Source organism: Apodemus sylvaticus, chromosome 15, assembly GCF_947179515.1.
Source record: "Apodemus sylvaticus chromosome 15, mApoSyl1.1, whole genome shotgun sequence".
Lineage (NCBI taxonomy): Eukaryota > Metazoa > Chordata > Mammalia > Rodentia > Muridae > Apodemus > Apodemus sylvaticus.
This window is the reverse complement of record NC_067486.1, coordinates 12,895,271-12,919,117: the sequence shown is the minus strand read 5'-3', so window position 1 is coordinate 12,919,117 and position 23,847 is coordinate 12,895,271. Positions and strand designations below refer to the sequence as shown.

Genomic DNA, 23,847 nt, shown 5'->3' with positions numbered 1-23,847 from the left:
ATACCTTTATACTGTCCACAAGAGTGGTATTAGTAAAATAGGAATATCTGAACTGGGCAGAATTTTAGGTTAGTATCCTGCATATGGACAAATGACAAAATCAGTTCTTGTGAGTTGTGTTAATTCACCAATTGTGTTTAGTGAGTCCCCATTATAGGTCCAGTCTTGATCCATGTTTAAGACAGAGATATAAAAGAAATAGATGAAGATTCCTATCTAATAGAGCTAATAATTTAGAAAGAGACTGACAGTCAACAGTAAACTACATGGGCTCTTATAAGACAAAAATTGGTAAAATGTAGAACAGAAAAAGAAAGACTCATATGCTGGGGTAAGAAGGGACAAAGTGACTTATAATCTAAGTCTAGAGGAAGTGACAAAGTCCAAATTTTAGGCAAAACCCTGAGATAAGAGCATATTCTGTTTGTTCACAGAATAGCAAAGGAACAGAGTGGTGGAGCCAGAGTGGTTGAGATAGAAGGAAAGGAAGAGAGGTGCATATGAGGGAAATGGTAATTCTCCAAGTGCTTCAGACTCTCATAATGATTAATTTGCCTTTTGCATTGGGTAAGATGACTTTGAGTCACCTTCAGTGAGGTAAATAAGGGGTCATTGGAAGGTTCTGAGTACAAAAGTATGATATAACCCAACATTTCCCTTTTAGAAAAAATATTTGTTCTTATTTTTTTTATAGACATTAGTGTTTTACCTGCATGCATGTTTATATGAGGGTGTTAGATCTGCTGGAAGAGGAGTTATAGACAGTTGTGAGCTGCCATTTGGCTACTGGGAATTGAAGTAGGGACCTCTGGAAGAACAGCCAGCATTCTTCCCTGTTGAACCATCTCTCCAGTCACTCAACTCCCATTAAAGGTTGATATGGCATCCATTTTTGAGGGTGGATACCAAGATTCTGGGGTACAAGTTAGGATACTGATGTCATAGTGGAGATAAAAGCTAGTAATGAGACCGTGTCTTATTTTATTTTCTACTGCTGTGAACAGACATCATGACCAAGTCAACTTATATAAGAAAGAATTTATTGAGGCCTGCAGTTTCTGTTGAGTTCATGACTATTGTGACTGGAGAGTTTACAACTTTATCTGCAAGTTGTAGGGAGGGAGGGAGGGAGGGAGAGAGAGAGGGGAGAGGGAGAGAGCAGGAGAGGGAGAGGGAGAGGGAGGGAGGGAGAGAGAGGGGGGAGAGAGGAGAGAGAGAGAGAGAGAGAGAGAGAGAGAGAGAGAGAGAGAGAGAGAGAGAGAGAGAGAGAGAGAGAGACTGGTAGTGAAGTGTCTGGGCTTTTGAACCTCAAAGTCATACTCAGTGATACACCTCCTCTAGCCAGGCCACATTTCCTAATCCTTTCCAAATAGTTCCACCTACTGGGGACCTAGAATTCAAGTATATGAATTAAATTCAAGTATATGTAATTAATTCAAACCATCACAGAATTACACCCAAGAAGTAACAGTGTCTATCATTATGAGAAGTAGTCAGATGAAAAATGTATTTTAAAGGTGTCACTGAGAACTTTTCTTTGTAGAAGTCATGTGGATTCTAGTACAAGAGAAGAATTAAGGGTGACTCCAGGGTGTTGGCCTGAGAGCTAGTAGACTAGAAAGGCTTCAGCCTTGGGGTGAAGAATGTGAATGCAGAGCAGAGAAAAGATGAGAATATTGGTAGTGAATGGAGAGAAAATGAGAATTGTAGTTTAAAGTGTGTTCATTTCTGCATACTGATTAGATTTTCTGGTGGGGATGCTTAATGAGTACTGAGATAAAATAAATCTTAAAATCATAAAAGCAGTTTGGGAACTGAGATATGTAACAGTATGTAATCAATTAATCTCTCTCTCTCTCTCTCTCCCCTATGGGGGGGGGGCTAAATGACACCACCTCAGAAGGGTAAATACTATGAAGAAGATACAAGAGAGAGTAGATGTGGGAGAAGAAAGAACAAATGGAGATATTATTCCTATACTCATCTGAAATGTGTTTCCTCAAGTTGGAGCAGATAAGATTCAACAAGGAAGGACTGGCAGTGGGTGTACTTAGAAGGTTCACTGTGTTGTTCTGTTTCTTATGAGACTGAGAGGATGAGTATGGGTAAAGACGTGAGCACAATAACCTACAAGTTATCCAATTTAGAAATTGCTCACCATATCTTTATTGTTGGGCACATACTTTTTGAATTTTTCATTAGTTTTGAAAATTTCATATAGGTATACAATGAAATATAATTATATCTAACTTCTTTTCTTCTAACTCCCACCACATCTTCCCAACATGTACCTTCACAATTCAATTTTTTTAAATCTTTTTTGATGGTTTACTTAACTCCTGCACGTACTACCCATATAGATATGGCTAGGGGGAAAACTGCAAGTGGCCACATCCTCAAAGAAGAATGATTCTCCTGTCTATCAAATTCCAATTGCTCCTTGGTAAGGGGAGGAGCCATGAGATAATCCAGTTCTCTATGTCACTGCCTTGATATTATACAGAGTTTGAACAAGTAATTGCAATTGGTGTGAGTTCATGAAACTGCTCACCTTTTGTATCCTGTATGGTACATATACAAAGTGATATAGAAAACACTATTGGATTCTCTAATACAAAGCAAAGGGCCTTGTTTATAGAATCTCATGCACTCAATATATTTATATGTTGAAGTTCTAGCAAATTTCCAACACGTATTTGTCAAATTATTAGTGTCACTTCTGCTTTTTGCTGAAGATTTTCATATTATGTGGGAGCTATACTTTTTGTTTAATGAGGACTCTAAGAAGTTTTTTTCTATACTTTTCCTAGAGACATACATACTTACTGCCTCAGAGGCAGGTTTATTAAGACAGATTGCACACTTTCTCCATAATTACTTGTCAGAACTCATTGGCAGGTAGACAGAATGGGTGTGAATTTTCTATTTATCTTCATTCTGGCTGACTGGCCATTGTAGCTACTAAGAGTAGCACCACATTCAAATGTAACATGAATTGTTTCTCTCTGTCTCTGTCTCTGTCTCTCACCAAGATTTCTTTTCAAAGCTACAACTCCAATCTATCATTATTTGATTATTATTTGAGAATACTCTAGAAAATTAGGGATTATTTCAACGAGAGTATTTTAATGTCTTTGAAGGACTAGAGTCTAAATACCAAACCTGTTTCTTCCTTCAGAAGGGAACCATGTCACTTACTGGGATAGGAGATGGCATTGATGTGTGCCGTTCTGATGACTCCCACACGGGTTCCCCGGTTGTTTTTCATGCACATACAGATGCATATGGCGATCCCCGCAATGACACCCATGATGAACACAATTCCAAACACGATGCCAGCAATCGCAGTGCCCCTGGGAAGGAAACAAGAGCACATCTGCCTCAAAGGTCCGAAAGGAGCCCAGTCTTGAACACTGCTCATGGCTCTAAGCCAAATGACCCTCAACAGTTTAAGGGTCTTGTTTATTTAGGGGAACCCCTGAATTAATCACGCAAATGGTCTCTTGTATTTCATTTTTTTTGTTTAATTTTTTTTATTCGATATATTCTTTATTTACATTTCAAATGATTTCCCCTTTTCTGGCTCCCCACTCCCTGAAAGTCCCATAAGCCCTCTTCCCTCCCCCTGTACCCCCCATCTACCCCTTCCCACTTCCCTGCTCTGGTATTCCTCTATACTGCTGCACTGAGTCTTTCCAGAACCAGGGGCCACTCCTCCGTTCTTCTTGGACATCATTTAATATGTGGATTATGTCTTGGGTATTCATAGTTTCTAGGCTAATATCCACTTATTGGTGAGTGCATACTATGATTGATCTTTCGAGACTGGGTTATCTCACGTAGTATGATGTTCTCCAGCTCCATCCATTTGTCTAAGAATTTCATGAATTCACTGTTTCTAGGTCTCTTGTATTTCAACAGGGAAGAAAAGTTGAAAGCCTATAGGGAACCTCTGTGTAGCACCTTTGACAATCCTTCCATTCATGTTTTTGTTTAAAATTTCTTAAATATGGAGCTGGGAAGATAGCTCAGCAGTTAAGAACGCATCATGCTCTTCGAGGGAACCTGAGTTTGGTTTGTGGCTCCCATGTAAGGTACCTCATAACAATCTGCATCTCCAGCTCTTGAGGCTCCATCACTTTTTACTGGCCTTTGCAGAGAACTGCACTCCATTCGTATTCCCTGACACAGACACGCATGTGTAAAAACACACACACACACACACACTTAAAAATATTTTAAAAACTTAAATTTAAAAATTTATAAACTCATGCTAGTATGCATCCCCAGTTATAAAACAGTAATCTAAAATCATTTTGAGGTGTACTTAAATAGCAAAAAATACATATATTGTACAAGGAGAGCATTTGTTGCATTGAAATATTTTAAAGGCAGCTTAACATTTATTCTTTATTAAAATGATGCATAGAATAAGACAAAGAAAACCAAATGCAACCCCATACACATAGAGGATAGACCAAAAAATAAATATACCCATTAAGTTCAGTAATAAGCCAGCAAAGCCTCTGTTCCCACTAGTGCTAATGGTTTTCTCCAGAAAGCTTTAGCTTATGCAACAAACTAAGTGGAAAAATTGCTGGAGGTTATTGGTATTTGTGCACAACATGATTTGTAGCATCAGTATTTGTCACTGTTGTTAGAAGTGGTTCATCTTCACCAAAATGAGGAACCTGACTGACTGAGCCATATTGCTTCTCTCAGTGCTTCCCTGGAAATACATCATAGTAGTGTACACACAAATAACACAAGAAGGATGCTCACCAAAATGACCGAGGTGCAGTGGGCATGCCACGCAACATGGCCGACTTCCTAACAGTAGAGTGAAGGAAAACAGCCACTAACAGATAATGCCGTTATTATCAGGAAAACTGCAATACCCAGGGGGAGAAACTATATTTTCATGAGCTAGCTTTTTCCAGTGCATGCGTATGTGCTATCTGGTAAACATGGAGCAACGAAGGCATTTTCCCTTTCTCTGATTCAGGTATGGCACCCATAGATACCATTTTCAACTTTCAGCTACAACGCTGATCATCACTGTAAGCTTATTTCCTAGTTATTGTTTTTAGTTAATTCTTTCAATCTTATCTATAGGTACCTTTTGCACTCATAATACTATCGGTAGTGAAAATTGTTGCAGTATTTATATTGCCATTGCACTATGCCCCATTGGGCCGGGCAGAGGACTGTGTTAAACATAGACTTCTCTCACAACCTGTTTTGAGGATGTCCCACTGGTTTCATTTCTCCGTGGACTATTGCAATTCTTTCCCCTGCCCATGGTTCCTTGAAAACTTCCCTGCAATTAGTATGAACGTTCTTTTGCAAGCACGGTTAAAATACTTATCGGTTTTGTTCCATCTCTGTGGAAATCTCTGAAACATTATCAGGCCTAACACAGGTCTTCTCAATCTAGAGCTATTTCCATTTAGACCTGGATTTCAGGTTCTCAGTCTCAGAGCTACATTCCCAAGTGGCTTTTTGTGGAGGAATTCAAAAGAAAGTGTATGGCTTTGGCTTTATTTTACACTCTCCCTGGATTCCCAGTTAGGGTATTATGCTAGGGTATCATGTTGTTCACACAGTGAACAACACAGACGATCCACAGTATAAGATAGAAAATGTTATTTTGGCTCAGGGTTTCAGGGGTCTCTGCCCATGGGCGCTTCTTCCTGTTGACTTTGAGCCTCTAGAACAGCAGTACATTGTGTGGAAGATGTTGTCCATTGGGCAAAGTGAAGAGAAAGACAGTGGGAGCCTGAGAGGCTAAGATCACCTAATCCCAGTGAGCCAGTTTCCCATGATTGTGCTCCAGTCTTTGGGTTTTTTAGACCGTTCCGGTAGCATGACCCCTAAGTACCATGCCTCTGAGAAGACAGCCTAGGAGAGACACTCAGCTACACCCTCTCAGCTGCACATGGGAAAAGCAGAAGTTTTCTTGGGGGCTTGCTCTATGTCCTCTAGAATCTGCCCCAGGAGAATAGCATACACTGATTACTTTCCTTTTTGTGATGCTTTTTTTTTGTTCTATCTTTCTAAAAATCCTTAGCATTTTCCAATGTTGCTAGACCCTCAAAGAACTGAGAGTCTCTTAGGATTCATCATTTCTAAAGACTCATTGTCTTCAGGTTTTAAAATTCTATGCTCCACTTTACAACACGGTTTTCCTTCCTGTTCTGAGATAAACTTCTGATCTTTAATTCCTTCTGTCATTTCTTCTCCCTTGCTGTATGTGTGTGTGTGTGTGTGTGTGTATGTTTAAATACTATCTATGGGAATTTCTTTTTTTTTTTTGAGTTTTTTATTGAATATATTCTTTATTTACATTTCAGATGCTATTCCCTTTTCTGGTTTCCACTCCCCTCCCAGAAAACACCTAACCCATTCTCCCTCCCCCTGCTTCTGTGAGGATGTTCCTCCACCCAACCCACACATACTTACCCTCCCTTGATTTCCCTATGCTGGGGCATCAATCCAGCCTTCATAGGACCAAGGATCTCTCCTCCCATCGATGCTTGACAAGGCATCCCTCTGCTACAAATGCAGCTGGAGCCATGTGTACCCCTTGGTTGATGGCTTAGGCCCTGGGAGCTGGGGGGGGGGGTTGGTTGATTGATATTATTGTATTTCCTATAAGATTGCAAACCCTTTCAGTTCTTTCAGTTCATTCTCTAATTCCTCCATTGGGGACCCCACACACAGCCCAATGGTTGGCTGCTAGCATCTGCCTCGGAATTTTTAAGGCTCTGGCAGGGTCTCTCAGGGGACAGCCATTTCAGGTACCTATTAGCAAGCATTTCTTGGAATCCACAATAGTGTTGGGGTTTGGTGACTGTTTATAGGATTAATTCCCAGGTGGGACAGTCTCTGGATGGCCTTTCCTTCAATCTCTGTTCTACACTTTATCTCCATAACTGCTCCGGTGTGTATTTTGTTCCCTTTCTCAGAAAAACTGAACCACCCACACTTTGGTCTTCCTTCTCCTTTAGCTTCATGTGGTCTGTGAATTGTATCTTGTTTATTCTGAGCTTTTGGGCTAATATTCATTTATATGAGTGTATATCATGTGTTCTTTTGTGATTGGGTTACCTCACTCGGGATGATATTTTCTAGTTCCATTCATTTGCCAAAGAATTTCATGAATTCATTGTTTTTAATAGCTGAGTAGTATTCCATTGTGTAAATATACCACATTTTCTGTTTCTATTCCTCCACTGAGGGACAACTGGGTTCTTTCTAGCTTCTAGCTATTATAAATAAGGCTGTTATGAACATAGTGGAGCATGTATCCTTGTTAAATGTTGGAGCATCTTCGGGGTATATGATCTTTTCCCAATCTGTTGGTTGTGGTTTTGTCCTATTGACAGTGTCCTTTACCCTACAGAAGCTTTGCATTTTAATGAGGTCCCTTTTGTTGATTCTTGATCTTAGAGCATAAGCCATTGTTTTGTTCAGGAAAATTTCCCCTGTGCCTATGTGTTCAAGGCTCTTCCCCACTTTCTCCTCTATAAGCTTCAGTGTATCTAGCTTTATGTGGCTGTCCTTGATTCACTTGGACTTGAGCTTTGTACAAGGAGATAAGAATGGGTTGATTTGAATTTTTCTGAATGCTGACCTCAAGTTGATCCAGCACCATTTGTTAAAAATGCTCTCTTTTCAGCAGGTGTTGGAGAGGGTGTGGAGAAAGAGGAACACTCCTCCACTGCTGGTGGGGTTGCAAATTGGTACAACCACTCTGGAAATCAGTCTGGTGGTTCCTCCGAAAACTGGGCACCTCACTTCCTGAAGATCCTGCTATACCACTCCTGGGCATATACCCAGAGGATTCCCCACCATGTAATAAGGATACATGCTCTACTATGTTCATAGCAGCCCTATCTATAATTGCCAGATGCTGGAAAGAACCCAGGTATCCCTCAACAGAAGAGTGGATGCAAAAAATGTGGTATATCTACACAATGGAGTACTATTCAGCCATTAGAAACAATGAATTCATGAAATTCTTAGGCAAATGGATCGAGCTAGAAAACATCATACTAAATGAGGTAACCCAGACTCAAAAGGTGAATCATGGTATGCACTCACTAATAAGTGGATATTAACCAAGAAAACTGGAATACCCAAAACATAATCCACACATCAAATGAGGTACAAGAAGAAAGCAGGAGTGGCCCCTTGTTCTGGAAAGACTCAGTGAAGCAGTATTCGGCAAAACCAGAATGGGGAAGTGGGAAGGGGTGGGTGGGAGGACAGGGGAAGAGAAAGGGGCTTATGGGACTTTCGGGGAGTGTGGGGCTAGAAAAGGGGAAATCATTTGAAATGTAAATAAAAAATTATATCGAATAAAAAATATTTCTAAAAAAATAAAGCTGTCTTTTTTCTACTGGATGTTTTTACATCTTTTATCAAAGATCAAGTGACCATAGGTGTATGGGTTCATTTCTGGGTCTTTAATTCTATTCCATTGATATTCCTGCCTGTCTCTGTACCAATTCCATACAGATTTTTTTTTTTTTAAACCACAATTGCTCTGTAGTAGAGCTTGAGGTCAGGGGTGGTGATTCCACCAGAAGTTCTTATTTCTTTTTTTTTATTTGATATATTCTTTATTTACGTTTCAAATGATTTTCCCTTTCCTGGTTCCCTGCTCCCAGAAAGTCCCATAAGCCTGCTTCTCTACCCCTGTTCCCAGATCCACCCCTTCCCACTTTCCTGTCCTGGTAATCCCCTTCACTGCTGCACTGAACCTTTCCAGAACCAGCGGCCACTCCTTCCTTCTTCTTGGACATCATTTGATATGTGGATTATGTCTTGGGTATGCCAAGTTTTTAAGCTAATATCTGCTTATCAGTGACTGCATACCATGAGTGATCTTTTGAGACTGGTTACCTCACTTTCTATGATGTTCTTCAGCTCCATCCATTTGTCTAAGAATGTCATGAATTCATTGTTTCTAGTGGCTGAATAGTACTCCATTGTGTACATATGCCACATTTTTTTGTATCCATTCCTCCGTTGAGGGACATCTGGGTTCTTTCCAGCATCTAGCTATTATAAATAGGACTGCTATGAACATAGAGGAGCACGGATCCTTATTATATGCTGGTGATTCCTCTGGGTATATGCCCAGGAGTAGTATAGCAGGGTCCTCTGGAAGTATAGTGCCCAGTTTTCTGAGGAACAGCCAGACTGATTTCCAGAGTGGTTGTACCAGCTTGCAACCCCACCAGCAGTGGAGGAGTATTCCTCTTTCTCCACATCCTCACCAACACCTGCTGTCTCCTGAGTTTTTGACCTTAACCATTCTGACTGGTATGAGGTGAAATCTCAGGGTTGTTTTGATTTGCATTTCCCTAATGACTAATGATGTTAAACATTTTTAAGGTGTTTCTCAGCCATCTGAAGTTCTTCAGGTGAAAATTCTTTGTTTAGCTCTGTACCCCATTTTTTAACAGGGTTATTTGGTTTTCCAGGGTCCAACTTCTTGAGTTCTTTGTATATATTGGATATTAGCCCTCTGTCAGATGTAGGGTTGGTGAAGATCTTTTCTCAATTTGTTGGTTGCCGGTTTGTCTTTTTGATGGTGTCCTTTGCCTTATAAAAACTTTGTAATTTTATGAGGTCCCATTTGTCAATTCTTGATCTTAGAGCATAAGCTATTGGTGTTCTGTTCAGGAACTTTTCCTCAAGGATCTTTCACAATTCTTTTCTATTAGTTTCAGTGTATTTGGCTTTATGTGAAGGTCCTTGATCCACTTGGAGTTGAGCTTAGTACAAGGAGATAAGAATGGATCAATTTGCATTCTTCTGCATGCTGACTTCCATTTGAATCAGCACCATTTGTTGAAAGGTTATTGTTTTTCCACTGGTTGTTTTCAGCTCCTTTGTAAAAAATCAAGTGGCCATAGCTGTGTGGGTTCATTTCTGGATCTTCAATCCTATTCCATTGATCTGCCTGCCTGTCACTGTACCTATATCATGCAGTTTTTAACACTATTGCTCTGTAGTACTGCTTGAGATCCGAGATACTGATTCCCTCGGAAGTTCTTTTACTGTTTTGAATAATTTTAGCTATCCTGGGTTTTTTATTATTCCAGATGAATTTGAGAATTGCACTTTCTGGCTCTATGAAGAACTGAGTTGGGATTTTGATGGGGATTGCATTGAATCTGTAGATTGCTTTTGGTAAGGTGGCCATTTTTACTATATTAATCCTGCCAATCCATGAGCATGGAAGATTTTTCCATTTTCTGAGGTCTTCTTTGATTTCCTTCTTCAGAGACCTGAAGTTCTTCTCATACAGATCTTTCACTTGTTTGTTTAGAGTCACACCAAGATATATTGTTTGTGGCTATTCTGAAGGGTGCCATTTCCCTAATTTCTTTCTCAACCTGCTTATCCTTTGCTTATAGGAAGGCTACTGATTTGCTTGAGTTGATTTTATAACCAGTCACATTGCTGAAGTTGTTTATCAGCTGTAGGAGTTCTCTAGTGGAGTTTTCTGGGTTGCTAAAATATACTACTATATCATCTGCAAATAGTGATAGTTTGACTTCTTCCTTTCCAATTTGTATCCCTTTGACCTCCTGATGTTGTCTAATTGCTCTAGATAGAACTTAAACTACTATATTAAAAAGATATGGAGAGAGGGGGCATACTTACCTAGTCCCTAATTTTAGTGCGATTGCTTCAAGTTACTCTCCATTTAGTTTGATGCTGGCTACCGGTTTGCTGTATATTGCTTTAACGATGTTTAGGTATGGACCTTGAATTCCTGTTCTTTCTAAGACTTTTAGCATGAAAGGATGCTGAAATTTGTCAAATGCCTTTTCAGCATTTAATGACAATGTGTTTTTTTTTCCTTTGAGTTTGTTTATGTAGTCGATTGCATTGATGGATTTCCGTATATTGACCCATCCCTGCATCCCTGTGATGAAGCCTACTTGATCATGGTGAATAATCGTTTTGACATGTTCTTGGATTCGATTTGCAAAAATTTTATTGAGTATTTTTGCGTTGATATTCAGAAATCATATTGGCCTGTAGTTCTTCTTCTTTGATGGATCTTTGTGTGGTTTTGGTATCAACGTAATTGTGGCTTTGTAGAACGAGTTGGGTAGTGTTCCTTCTGTTTCTATTTTGTGGAATAGTTTGAAGAGTATTGGTGTTAGGTCTTCTTTGAAGGTCTGATAGAATTCTGCTCTAAAACCATCTGGTCCTGTGCTCTTTTTGGTTGGAAGACTTTCTACGACCACTTCTATTTCTTTAGGGGTTATGGGACTCTTTCGATTATCTGTTTGGTACTGATTTAATTTTGGGATTTGGTATCTGTCTAGGAAATTGTCCATTTCCTCCAGATTTTCCAGTTGTGTTTGGTATAGGCTTTTGAGGTAGAATCTGATGATTTTTTTTGAATTTCCACAGTTTCTGTTGTTATATCCCCATTTTCATTTCTAATTTTGTTAATTTGGATACTGTCTCTGTGCCCTTTGGTTAGTCTGGCTAAGGGTTTATCTGTCTTGTTGATTTTCTCAAAGAACCAGTTCCTGGTTTTGTGATTCTTTGTGTGGTTCTCTTTGTTTCCACTTGATTGATTTTAGCTCTGAGTTTGATGATTTCCTGTCTTCTACTCCTCCTGGGTGAATTAGCTTCTTTTTGTTCCAGGGCTTTCAGGTGTTTTGCTAAGCTGCTAGTGTATGCTCTCTCCATTTTCTTTTTGGGGGCACTCAGGGCTATAAGTTTCCCTTTTAGCACTGCTTTCATTGTGTCCCATACATTTGGGTATGTTGTGCCTTCATTTTCATTAAATTCTAAAAAGTCTCTGATTTCATTCTTTATTTCTTCTTTGGCCAAGGTATCATTGAGTATAGTATTGTTCAGCCTCCATGTGTATGTGGGCTTTCTGTTGTTTTTGTTGCTATTGAAGACCACTCATACTCCATAGTGATATGATAGGAGTCATGGGATTAGTTCAATCTTCTTGTATTTGCTGAGGTTGGTCTTGTGACCAGTTATATGGTGGATTTGGAGAAGGTACTGTGAGGTGCTGAGAAAAAGGTATATTCTTTTGCTTTAGGATGAAATGCTCTCTCTATATATATCTGTTAAATCCAATTGGTCCAAATCTTCAATTAGTTTCACCATGTCCCTGTTTAGTTTCTGTTTTCCTGATCAGTGCATTGAGGATAGTGGAGTGTTGAAGTCACCCACAATTATTGTGTTAGGTGCAATGTGTGCTTTGAGCTTTAGTAAACTTTCTTTTATGAATGAGGATACCCTTGCATTTGGAGCATAGATGTTCAGAATTGAGAGTTCTTATTGGTGGGCTTTTCCTTTGACTAGCAAGAAGTGTCCTTCTGTGTCTCTTTTGTTGACTTTAGGTTGAAAGTCACTTTTATCTGATATTAGAATGGCTACTCTGGATTGTTTCCTGAGACCATTTGCTTGCAAAATTGTCTTCCAGCCTTTTACTCTAAGGTAGTTTTTGTCTTTGACACTGAGGTGTGTTTCCTGTATGCAGCAAAATCTAGGGTCCTATTTCCATATCCAGTCTGTTAGTCTATGTCTTTTTATTGGGGAATTGAGTCCATTGATGTTAAGAGATATTAAGGAATAGTGATTATTTCTTTCTGTCATTTTTGATGTTATTTTTATATTTGAGTGGTTATCTTCTTTTGGGTTTGATGAAAGAAGGTTACCATCTTGCTTTTTCCAGGATGTAGTTTCCCTCCTTGTATTGGAGTTTCCTCCTGTTATTCTTTATAGGGCTAGGTTTGTGGAAAGATATTGTATAAATTTGGTTTTGTCATGGAATATATTGGTTTCTCCATCTATGGTGATTGAGAGTTTTGCTGGGTATAGTAGTCTTGGCTTACATTTGTGTTCTCTTAGAGTCTGCATGAGATCCACCCAGGATCTTCTAGCTTTCATGGTCTCTGGTGAGAAGTCTGGTGTAATTCTGATAGGTCTTCCTTTACATGTTACTTGGCCTTTTTCTCTTACTGACTTTAATATTCTTTCTTTGTTTAGTACATTTGGGGTTTGATTATCATGTGACAGGAGGTATTTCTGTTCTGGTCCAGTCTGTTTGGAGTTCTGTAGGCTTCTTGTATATTCATGGGCATCTCTCTCTTTAGGCTAGGGAAGTTTTCTTCTTTAATTTCGTTGAAGATATTTGCTGGCTTTTTAATTGTAAATCTTAACTCTCATCTATAGCTATAATTCTTAGGTTTGGTCTTCTCATTGTGCCCTGGATTTCCTGGATTTTTTGGGTTACAAGCTTTTTGCATTTTGCACTTTCTTTGACTGTTGAGTTAATGGTTTCTATGGTATCTTCAGCATCTGAGATTCTTCTATCTCTTGTATTCTGTTGTTGATATTTGCACTCATGGCCCCTGATTTCTTCCCAAGGTTTTCTATCTCCAAAGTTATCACCCTTTGTTATTTCTTAGTTGTTTCTACTTCTGATTTTAGATCCTGGATGGTTTTGCTCAGTTCCTTCACTTTTTGTTTGTGTTTTTCTGTAATTCTTTAAGAGATTTTTGTGTTTCCTCTTTCATGACTTCTGCCTGTTGACTCAATTTCTTACACATTTCTTTAAGTGATTTTTGAGTTTCCTCTTTTTTGGCTTTTATCTGTGACCCATATTCTCCTGAATTTCTTTAAGTGATTTTTGTGTTTCCATTGTAAGTGCTTCTAACTTATTCATGTCCCCCTGTATTTCTTTAAGAGATTTATTTATGTCCTTTTTGTGTTCCTCTAGCAGCAGCATGACCAGTGATTTTAAATCCAAATCATGTTTTTCTGGTGTGTTGGGGTATTCAGGACTTGCTGTTGTTGGAGGATTGGGTTCAGATGCTGCCATATTGCCTTGATTTCTGTCAGTAATGTTCCTACATTTGCCTTTTGCCATCTGGTTATCTCTGGTGCTAGTTGGTCATGTTGTCACTGACTGGTGTTTGAACCTCATGTGAACCTGTAAGGCTATTTTCACACCTCTGGATGACAGTGTATTCCCTGGCACAGCTTGCTGATGTGCTGCCCTCCTCTTGGGTGCCTTTGGAGCCCTAGTGTGTCCTGCCCAAGTAATGCTATACTTAGGTTGTTGCTGGGAACCTGCTGCTTCCTGTCTGCTCCTTCCGGGAGCGAAGATGGCGGATGCTGTGGGGACCTTTTCCAAGTGCTGATCACTCTGCAGGGCAAATGACACCCTGATCAGGTTAGTGCACAGACAGCCCAGCGATCTGTCCAGGTCCTGAATGCAGGCAAAAGCCTGATAGGCTTAGACCCAAGAGATGTTAGCCAAGGTTTATGCCTACTTAGCTGGCTCTGTCCGTTAGATCTCTCTGGCGTCCAGTAGCCAAGATTTTGGAGAGCTCCTGCAAGTGCTGGGCAGTCTGCAGGGCAAACTACCCCCTTACTGGGTTGGCGCACATACGGCCTGGCCTGCTGAGCTGCCTAGGGCCTGAGTGCAGGCAAAAGCTTGACAGACTTAGACCCAAGCGATGTTAGCCTTAGATTATGTCTGCATACCTGATCTGTCAGATCTCTCTGGCATCCGGGAGCCAAGATCTATCTATGGCATTTCATTTACTCAATCTTCCCAATTTATATATATATTTTACTTCAAAGGTCAACTTTAGCTTGTAACTGCTCTACTGTGTAATTTACTAAGTTCCTTGATGTGTTAAAAGCAATAAAGGTGGAGCCATGCTGGTTAGACTTTTAGATTTTAAAACCATGAGATGACTCCAGAGACCCCATCTTTTGTTCTACCATGGCTGATGCCTTCAAGCTTCAAGACCATGGTTTATGACTACCTCCTAACTGCAGCTCAGGCACCTCACTTGAGTTGCAAAGGCTCCCTCTGCCTTAGCTTTGTCATTCTCGACATGACAGACAGCTTGGAGCTTATGAGCTTTTTCTGCCAGATTTCTTGTCATGAGTTTGTGCTCACCACTCATTTGCCAGATAAATAGATGTCTACTGCCAGCATGCTGTGAGCACCATTCCCATATATTCTGTGATCAGCTCATGATTTCCACCCAAAGCAGGTATCTCACAATCCAGAAAGGTTGGAATGTTGGAAGAGACAGCGTGTATTTAGCATGTTGTATGTCAGTCTCAGAGGCAGCTTTGTTGAATTCTGAGAACACTTTTGTTTCTAGACTGTAGGTAGGGATGTTAATAGGCACTTGTTACCCAGAGACCACTAAAAACCCTGGGGTCGCTTCAAGTCTATTTTTGTGCCAATCTACCCTTATCTGTGCTTCTGAAACCCTTAAATGCTCTGAAAAATGAAACTATAGACAAAGGCCCTGAACTTGTGTTGCCCAGAAAACAGTTTGTCTGTAAAACTCTTTCCCAGTTCACTTAAAAAACAGAACAGCACAAAGGAATCCAAAACACTCTTATTTCTTACAGGAATTTTTACTTTCTTCTTGGATTATGAAGGCTGGATGGGGACAACCCTGGAAGTATTCCCTATTAGCAATTAAAGGATGCCAACGTCTAGTCATTTAGCAAATACTTCTCTGCAAAGAGAGAGATTTGTCAGAGGAGGTAATTTGAAGGAAGAAAAGGAAAAGTTATCTGGAAATCTCCTTCGCACTATAATTTTCAGTTTTAAATACAATTAAACTAGAAGGTTTAATTTATGCTCCTGAAATAATCAATGGCTCAATTATTTAAACATAGAGTTTCCAAAGTCTGTATTCTGCAAGTTGTTAAGATATAAAATTGGAGCAAATTTATATTCATTAATCTTTCTTTTTAAAAGAGAAGAAGGTGGAAAATGAAGTGCATTTTGTCCCTCTGTTGACAGTTCTGGCAAAAACGCATCCTAAGGTCATGTGGGTTGTAGCAGTGTGCTAAATGAGGTTGGTGGAGTTTTCTACATTAAATTGTGATTTTGGTGTCCTTGATCCTTTGCTACCCATTAGCAATTGTAAATTAGTGCCTAAGACACATTAAGTATAAAAGTCAGAGCACCGTTCATTCAGCTATTAATTAAAAGAAAGAAGAAGCACATAGCAATTTTATGTATTCAAATAACTTGGTCAGGAAAGAGAGAAGCTGTAAGCCTGGGAAGTTTGGCATCACTGTCCCTTGAAAAAAAAATTTAGGAATTTTTTTGTTCTTGAAGGAATGTTTTGCAGGGGGCGGAGGGGAGCATATTTCTAGCTGCTTTAAATTTTTATTTGGGAACAATTATAAATTCAGGAAAAGTGTAAAACTGATGTAGTGGTCTGGTGCAACCTTCGACACTTTCTTGCAATGGTAGCCTGTTAGGTAACTGTAGAATAACAACTAAACAAGAAAACTGACATAGGGCTAAAGAATTCTTTTTTATTTTTTTAGATATATTCTTTATTTACATTTCAAATGATTTACCCTTTCCTGGTTCCCCCTTCCCCCAAAGTACCATAAGCTCTCTCCCCTCCCCCTGTCCCCCAATCAACCCCATCCTGCTTCCCTGTCCTGGTATTCCCCTACACTGCTGCACTGAGCCTTTCCAGGACCAGTGGCCTCTCCTTCCTTCTTCTTGAGCATCATTTGATATGTGAATTGTTTCTTGGGTATTCTGAGCTTCTGGACTAATATCCTCTTTTCAGTGAGTACATACCATGTGTGTTCTTTTGTGACTGGGTTACCTCATTTCAGATGATATTTTCCATTTCCACCCATTTGCCTAAGAATTTCAAGAATTCATTGTTTTTAATAGCTGAGTAGTATTCCATAGTGTAAATATACCACATTTTCTGGTATTTCTGTGTAAATACCATATTTATAATATCTTCTGGCTATTATAAATAGGGCTGGTATGAACATAGTGGAGCATGTGTCATGAATTCATTGTTTCAAATGACTGGATAGTACTCCATTGCGTACATATACCACATTTTTTGTATCCATTCCTCTGTTGAGGGACATCTGAGTTCTTTCCAGCTTCTGGCTATTATAAATAGGGCTGCTATGAACATAGTGGAACATGTATCTTTATTACATGCTGGTGATTCCTCTGGGTATATGCCCAGGAGTGGTATCTCAGGGTCCTCTGGTAGTATTATGTCCAGTTTTCGGAGGAACCACCAGACTGATTTCCAGAGTGGTTGTACCAGCTTGCAACCCCACCAGCAATGGAGGAGTGTTCCTCTTTCTCTGCATCCTCGCCAACACCTGCTGTCTCCTGAGTTTTTGACCTTAGCCATTCTGACTGGTGTGAGGTGAAATCTCAGGGTTGTTTTGATTTGCATTTCCCTGATGACTAAGGATGTTCAACATTTCTTTAGGTGCTTCTCAGCCATTCAATATTCCTCAGGTAAAAATTCTTTGTTTAACTCTGTACCCTAATTTTTAATAGAGTTATTTGTCTCTTTGGAGTGTAACTTCTTGAGTTCCTTGTATATATTGGATATTCGGGCTAAAGAAGTCAGCGTTCTATGTCAGTTTGCCATATGCACAGAGCCACATGAGTACCACAGCCCACAGCAGGCATAGCACATCCCTGCTGTGCTCATGTTCACTCTGCCTTTTCTTCTCTCCCAGTATTCCTGTACATACATGTTGCAAGATATTTCCTATCCATTCACATTGAGGCTGTGAGAGGACAGTGATTGGAGGGGAGAGAGGAGGAAGAGCTAAGAGAAGTGAGGGGGAAAGGGGGGCTCGGTGGATGACACGAGTGGAGCAGAGGAGAGGCGTGGATATCTGAATGGCTTCAGACATATTTCTGGTGTTTTAGAGAGGTTAGAAATATTGGGATAAGACTTTTTATCATTGTAAATTGGTATTATGAAATTGCAAGTTTCTTATACATAAATATATTTGGTTTATTCAAGTTTAAGAGTCATGCTTTACTGGATACTTGGAAGGAGTGGGTGCAGGGCAGAAGCGTGGGACTCCCACCGTTTACAGAGTCTATGGCAGAAAAGAAACACAGCTGGGATGCTGTGAGAGCTAGCTAGAAGAAATTGACTCAGGGGCAACAGTGAGAGCCTTCCTGAGTGAGACCCGCCAGGACTTGGTGCACAGGCCTGGTGGGGTGGTACTTTTTCTTAATTATTATCCACTACACACACACACACACACACACACTCTATATACACATATTTGATTTAAAAGTTCACAGGACAAGAAAGCAGAGGAAGAACTCTTAGGAAAGGGAAAAGGAGGCTGTGGGAATGGAGAGGAATGTAGGTGATGAGGGTGGATATGACCAAAGTACATTGATATGTGTATATGAAAACATCATAGTGAAATCCATTATTTTATATGCTAATTACATAAGTTAGGTAAAAGGATACATGTATACCTTCCTAAGCAAAAAGGTTCAGAGAGCTTCTAGGCTGGTATATATACAGTGAGGCATGGGAACAAGGGTGTGTCCAAAATAGGCATTGTTACAGGCCCCCAGACCTTAGCAAAACTGACACCAGGATAGAAACATTATACAGGCTTTGAAACTCTTTACATGACAGTAACACCTGACAAATCTACAACCAAGATCAAATCTATCAAAATTCTGTAGAAGTCCCTAAATATAGGAAGCTTGCTTTTTAGCTTCTGAAGTTCTGCTTCCTGCTAACTGTTTTCACTAACTGTGGTGTGTCAATCCAGGATGTGGACTTGGATGATTAACAGCTCACCTCAAGAAAGGCTGGGGCCTGCACCTGGGTCTTGAACACCCACTCCAGGCACTGGATGACTAATAAAGACTGGCTACTGGTTTGAACCTGCATCTGACTGGGCTTCTCTGGAGGATACTTCACAACAGGAACAAAGCCCTGAAAGGACCAGGTCTCCTCCCCAACACTTAACTTTACATTCTCCTTCTGATAATAAATAAACGAAAGAGCATTCACCAATAATGGCAAGTAAGGGTTTTCTGAGTCCTGAGAGTTGATCCTATGAATGCCCAAGCCCCATAGTGGGGGGGTAGGAACGCTCCAGCTTTGTAGCCAGGGCACAGAGCAGTGCTGGGATCCTGAGAACTGGAAATCTGCACCCGGCATCTGAGCTGAGGTAAGTCTGTGGGATGGAGTACTTCTCCTGAGGAACCTGAATGAAGCTAACTCCAATTCACGAATATTACTTAATGTCACAAAGGAATGACACTGTAGCCATCAGGGCACAGTGGGACACACCTGTCTCTGCATCTACACTAGAGACTGAGACAGAAGGATCACACTTCAAGGCCTGCCTGTGTTCCATAGAGTCAAGACAGCCTAGGTGACCTTATAACACTTGTTCTCCAAATAAAACTTAATAATAAGGCTGAGCTTAGGTAAGATAGGCAAAACAATTCCTTAGCATGTCTGAGGCCTTGAGTTCAATCCTTAGTAGCATCTGCATGTGTGTGTGTGTGTGTGTTCATATGTGTGTGCAAAAGAGGAGTAGAAACTCTTATATTTATTTTTCTGTTCTGTTAAAAAAATCAGTGCGTATTCATGTGGTTATCGAGAACCCACTCTTTATTTCTATCAGTAGATGCTGGCCATCTGCTGAATAAAATAAAAAAATAAAAAAGTCACTACCACCACCACCACCACCAAAAAACCCTGAAAACAAAATAATTGATTAAGAGTTTGTAACAAATAACATTTTATAATCAAGATTGCAAATATATTTTTGTGGCTCTAATGATAATGGGTAACTTGGTTCTAACAAGGTTTAGTGGTAATGCTTTCTACTCCCAAAATAGATTCCTCTGTGTAAAGTAGAACCTGATAATACATTGTTTTGATAATATTTATAATGTACTTTCTTTCCCAAGCACAGCTTCAGCAGGGCAATTTAGTACAGACATCTTGACACTATTTTCCTATTAAGTGATATTTATGTAAAATAGTAAATATGAAGAAATTGTGTAATAGTTCCCTTCCTCTCTGACATGACTCAATTTGCAAATACATATCATAATGCAATATTTATGATTACTCTGTGTAGTAATTTAATGCCATCGATCACTATGAGGCAGAAGAGTAAAGAGAAGCCATTAAAAAGTAAAGGCCCACAGGAAAATAGGAAGCATCAGCAGTGATATCTGTCAGGAGAAGCTTTTCACATAGAGATAAGAATTTCTAAGAACTGCATAGCTGTTGTGAGAGTCTTTAAATGTGTGTGTGTGTGTGTGTGTGTTCCTTCTTCCTAAGTCTCCATGGCAAACCATAGAACAATTCTGCCAGAGTTCACTGGAGGAACCAAATGAGCTTATGCAATTATTTATAGAGTAATCAGTGAGGGGTTATGGGAAGGAGCTTGGGAGACCACCAAGAATCCACACTGCAGGTCTGAATCCAGCATGGATGAGGAGGTAGACACAACCCTTCCCTCTTTCTTCCCAGCGTGCTCACTTGTGGCTCCTCCCAGAGACCATGAGCAATTAGGGTAGATTTCCTTCAGCTGGTTGGGCAGAGGGCCGGCCATCTATTTGGATAAGGGTTCATTAACCCTTCCACCTTTTCCTTCTATGAGGGAAAGCCAAGAGGCACTAAGCCTAGCTGTGGAGATCCTTTTGCAAGAGAACACAGCTGAAGTCATGAAGGCGACAGTATGGCTGGAGAAGAGCCCTGTGCAACAATAGTCAGAGATAAACTGTTTCAAAGAGAGTGCTTGGTGGCAGAAACAACTGAATTTTCAAAAGAATAAATTTAAAATGAGTTCATTTCCTATTATAAGGAATTACAAGTGAGTTAAATGATTCAATCTTTTCTTGGGGAAAGAAATATTAAATGGCCCAATTTATTTATGATAATCTATATATGAAATGACAGGGCAATGAAAAAAAAATCTTATTCCAACAGCAGAAGAAAGTAAGATAGAGACATAAAAGGAATGAAGTAGGACACAATTCCCCATTAGAATATTCTAATTTCCCAATAACCTTGGAGTTTTGAGCAATGTATTACAGTAATATCTTTCAAAGCCAATATTTTAGCAGAACATTTTAGTAATTTATAATAAGATAATTTAATAAAATACCAACTTACCTATCTTAAAGGGAATGAGTACATTTTTTCCTATGACGCTTTACTGAATCATCACAGTATTGTAAGATTAGGAAACAAGGCTGCAGTCAGACCTCAGCAGACGAGGACACTTACTGCTTTTGAAGAGGGCCCAGGTTCCGTTCCCAGCACCCAAAAGTGTCTGCAACTTTAACGTCAAGGATCCATAGCCCTCTCCTGGCCTCCGCAGACACCTTCATGAATGTGGCACACTTATACACATGCAAACACATACACATAGGAAAACAAGCTAGTGGAGAACAGTTTCCAGTTCTATTAGCACCAACTTGTATAATCTCCAATGATAACCATGGGGTCTCAGAACTACATTCTTACTATTTTCTCAGTGTCTAGCTATATATGTGTGAATATCATATTAAAGACTGTGATGCCAAATGGTTTAGTTATCGTTATTGTTCTGTGAATAAAATATCAGTGAAGGTTAAAAATACTAATCTGCCTGATTTCCTCAAATGTTATTATTCTGAGATTAAGAGAGAAAAGTCACTACAAATTCAGTAGGAGTGAAGTCCTAAGTGAAGTCATTAAAAGGATTTGCCAAGGAGGAGGAGGAAGAGATGGAGGAAGAAGAAGAGGAGACTCATTATTATTATTATTTTCTTGGCATATTTTTATTTCCACTGACTGCAGGGTTGAGAATTTAAAATCCACGTTCACATTCACAGTCATCGCCCTGCCAAAGCAGCAGCTGGCTTTCATTGCCTAAAGCTGAAAGGTCTAATAAGGTCCCCTAGGCTTGAGTTGATGCTGCAGGATGGAGACCTTCCTGAAAGAGCCGCAGGAGCAGGTGATGGCTCTTTACGGGATAATGAACCTGTGAGCCTCGCTCAGGATTTGCTTCTGGGGCTCTGCCAGCAGCTGGAATGACTACATACATTCAAACCCGGCCACTCTCCCAAAGAACCATGATGCTCCTTCTGGACTCTGTCTGTGCCTAGACAAACCTGTGATGGATTACTGTCTCCTGCGTACGGTATGCCAGGCTCTGATATTTATCCTCTGGGTGCCACTCTTCTGAGCTGGGGGCTGCCCAAACCTGGCAGCTGCTGCCTTGTCACACTTCTCTCCTGGCCTTGCTCACAGCCTCACCTGTGCCAGCCTGCTGTGGTGGACTGGAGCTGCTATTTTGACTTCTTCCTGTGATTTAGTACCATTCTCATTAGAGGTATTCATAAAGCCATCCACTCTCCCCAGACCACTGATTCATGTTCTCTTGGGATAGACAGGTATAAGTATATGCAAGTTGTTCCTGAGGTTATATCTTACCATTATCTACTTAAAAAAAAAAAAACAACATTTTTTTTTGTATCGTTTCTATAGGAAACAGTTCCAGAAAAGGAACGTGCTAAGCCAGCTAGGGATGGAGAACAATTTCTAGATCAATACTTTTCGCCAAGGCCAGGGTTATTCTGAGTGCCCCAGCTTGGGTTATTTACCTGTCTTCAAGCCTGCTGTTTGGAACCACAGAGTTAAAGGGGAAGTGATAGGAGAGTGCATCAGAAGCAGAAGCAAGATGGTTGCCAAGCACAGGCATTAGTTCACGCACACTGTAGATGGGTTTGGTTGCTAATACCAAAACGGTAGGCTGGAGAAGATTAGGAAAAGCTTCACTGACATCCTAGAGGATCTGACACTGGGAAGGAAGGGAAACAAGGAAAGAGCTCCAACTGTGGATCATAGTGTAGACTCGTGGTTGGTCGATTACACTCAGAACATTTAATAAAAGAATTGCCCAATGATGTTGGAAAAGAATACAGAAGGTGCAGCTTGACAATAGCACTGTGCCATAGAAGAGTTTGAGGGATGGGTGGGCTGTTCAAGAGCAGAAAATTCACCAATGGCTGTCTTTGATTTGAATCATCAAATCAAACTCCCAAAAGCCTAATGTAAACATCTGCTATCCTCAGTCAACCAAGCTTTTGAATAATCCCTGTATTTATATGTTACTAAGCTTGAAGGTAAAATGTATCTCATGGTGGAAAGTAGAATGTTAAGATGTTCCGGTGGGGTTATGAATTTTTAGGATGAATTTAGTCTATCAGATTTTTTTTTTTAATCTCTCAAAGAGAACTGCTCTGCAGAATGGGTGCTCTGATCTTTTATAGGAAAAACAAGAAGGGTTGGACCAAGGAGGTGATCACAGGGAGGCCAGGACACAAACGCATCCATTTTGCTTCTTAATAGACTGATTTTAATCAAGGGTATTTTCCAAAGGCCTTAGTGCATTTAGAAGAAGCATCTATTTTTAACTATATTCAGTAAAATTTTAAGATAACAAGCATATGCCAACAGGAACTTTGCTTTGGTCTTCCAATCTACAACCTCTTAAGTGACCCCTGAAACTGTGTGCTTACACTTATTTAAATCATAAATTAAAAATTCGACTTTGAGATATAATTAGATAACATTGTGCAGTCTGATCTTGCTACCCAGATCTTTGTTCAGTTCTAATCTAATTGACTTAGAGATGTTTGGGGTTCCTTCCACCTCCCCAGCACATGATTAATTAACAGAAATTCTACTTTAGCAATATTGTTGCTGTAGGTCAGCAAAGGAAACCAAAGTAGATGGATAAATCTTAACCTAATAAGCACTAAAAAAATAGATTGGAACAGAATTAAATTTCAGAGTTGTGATTAATTATAGAGCAATAGGAACAAAATTCAATGTACATTGACTATTTATAATTCAATCTGTACTTAATCACACAATTCTTTGGCAATATCTCCAATTCTGAGAGGGAAAAATATCTCTTTCCGATAATTTTTATCTCGTTTATTCTCAAAGTAAGAAACAA

At 39.8% G+C, this 23,847-nt stretch overlaps 1 protein-coding gene across 1 annotated transcript in view; it reads right to left on the bottom strand.

Moving 5' to 3' along the window:
• Cyyr1 (cysteine and tyrosine rich 1) overlaps positions 1-23,847 on the bottom strand; it is a 102,082-nt gene that overhangs the window by 14,235 nt on the left and 64,000 nt on the right. Inside the window, exon 3 of the mRNA XM_052158790.1 lies at positions 3,199-3,353. Within this exon, the coding sequence (XP_052014750.1) occupies positions 3,199-3,353 (155 nt within the window). The remainder of the gene's footprint in view (positions 1-3,198; positions 3,354-23,847) is intronic.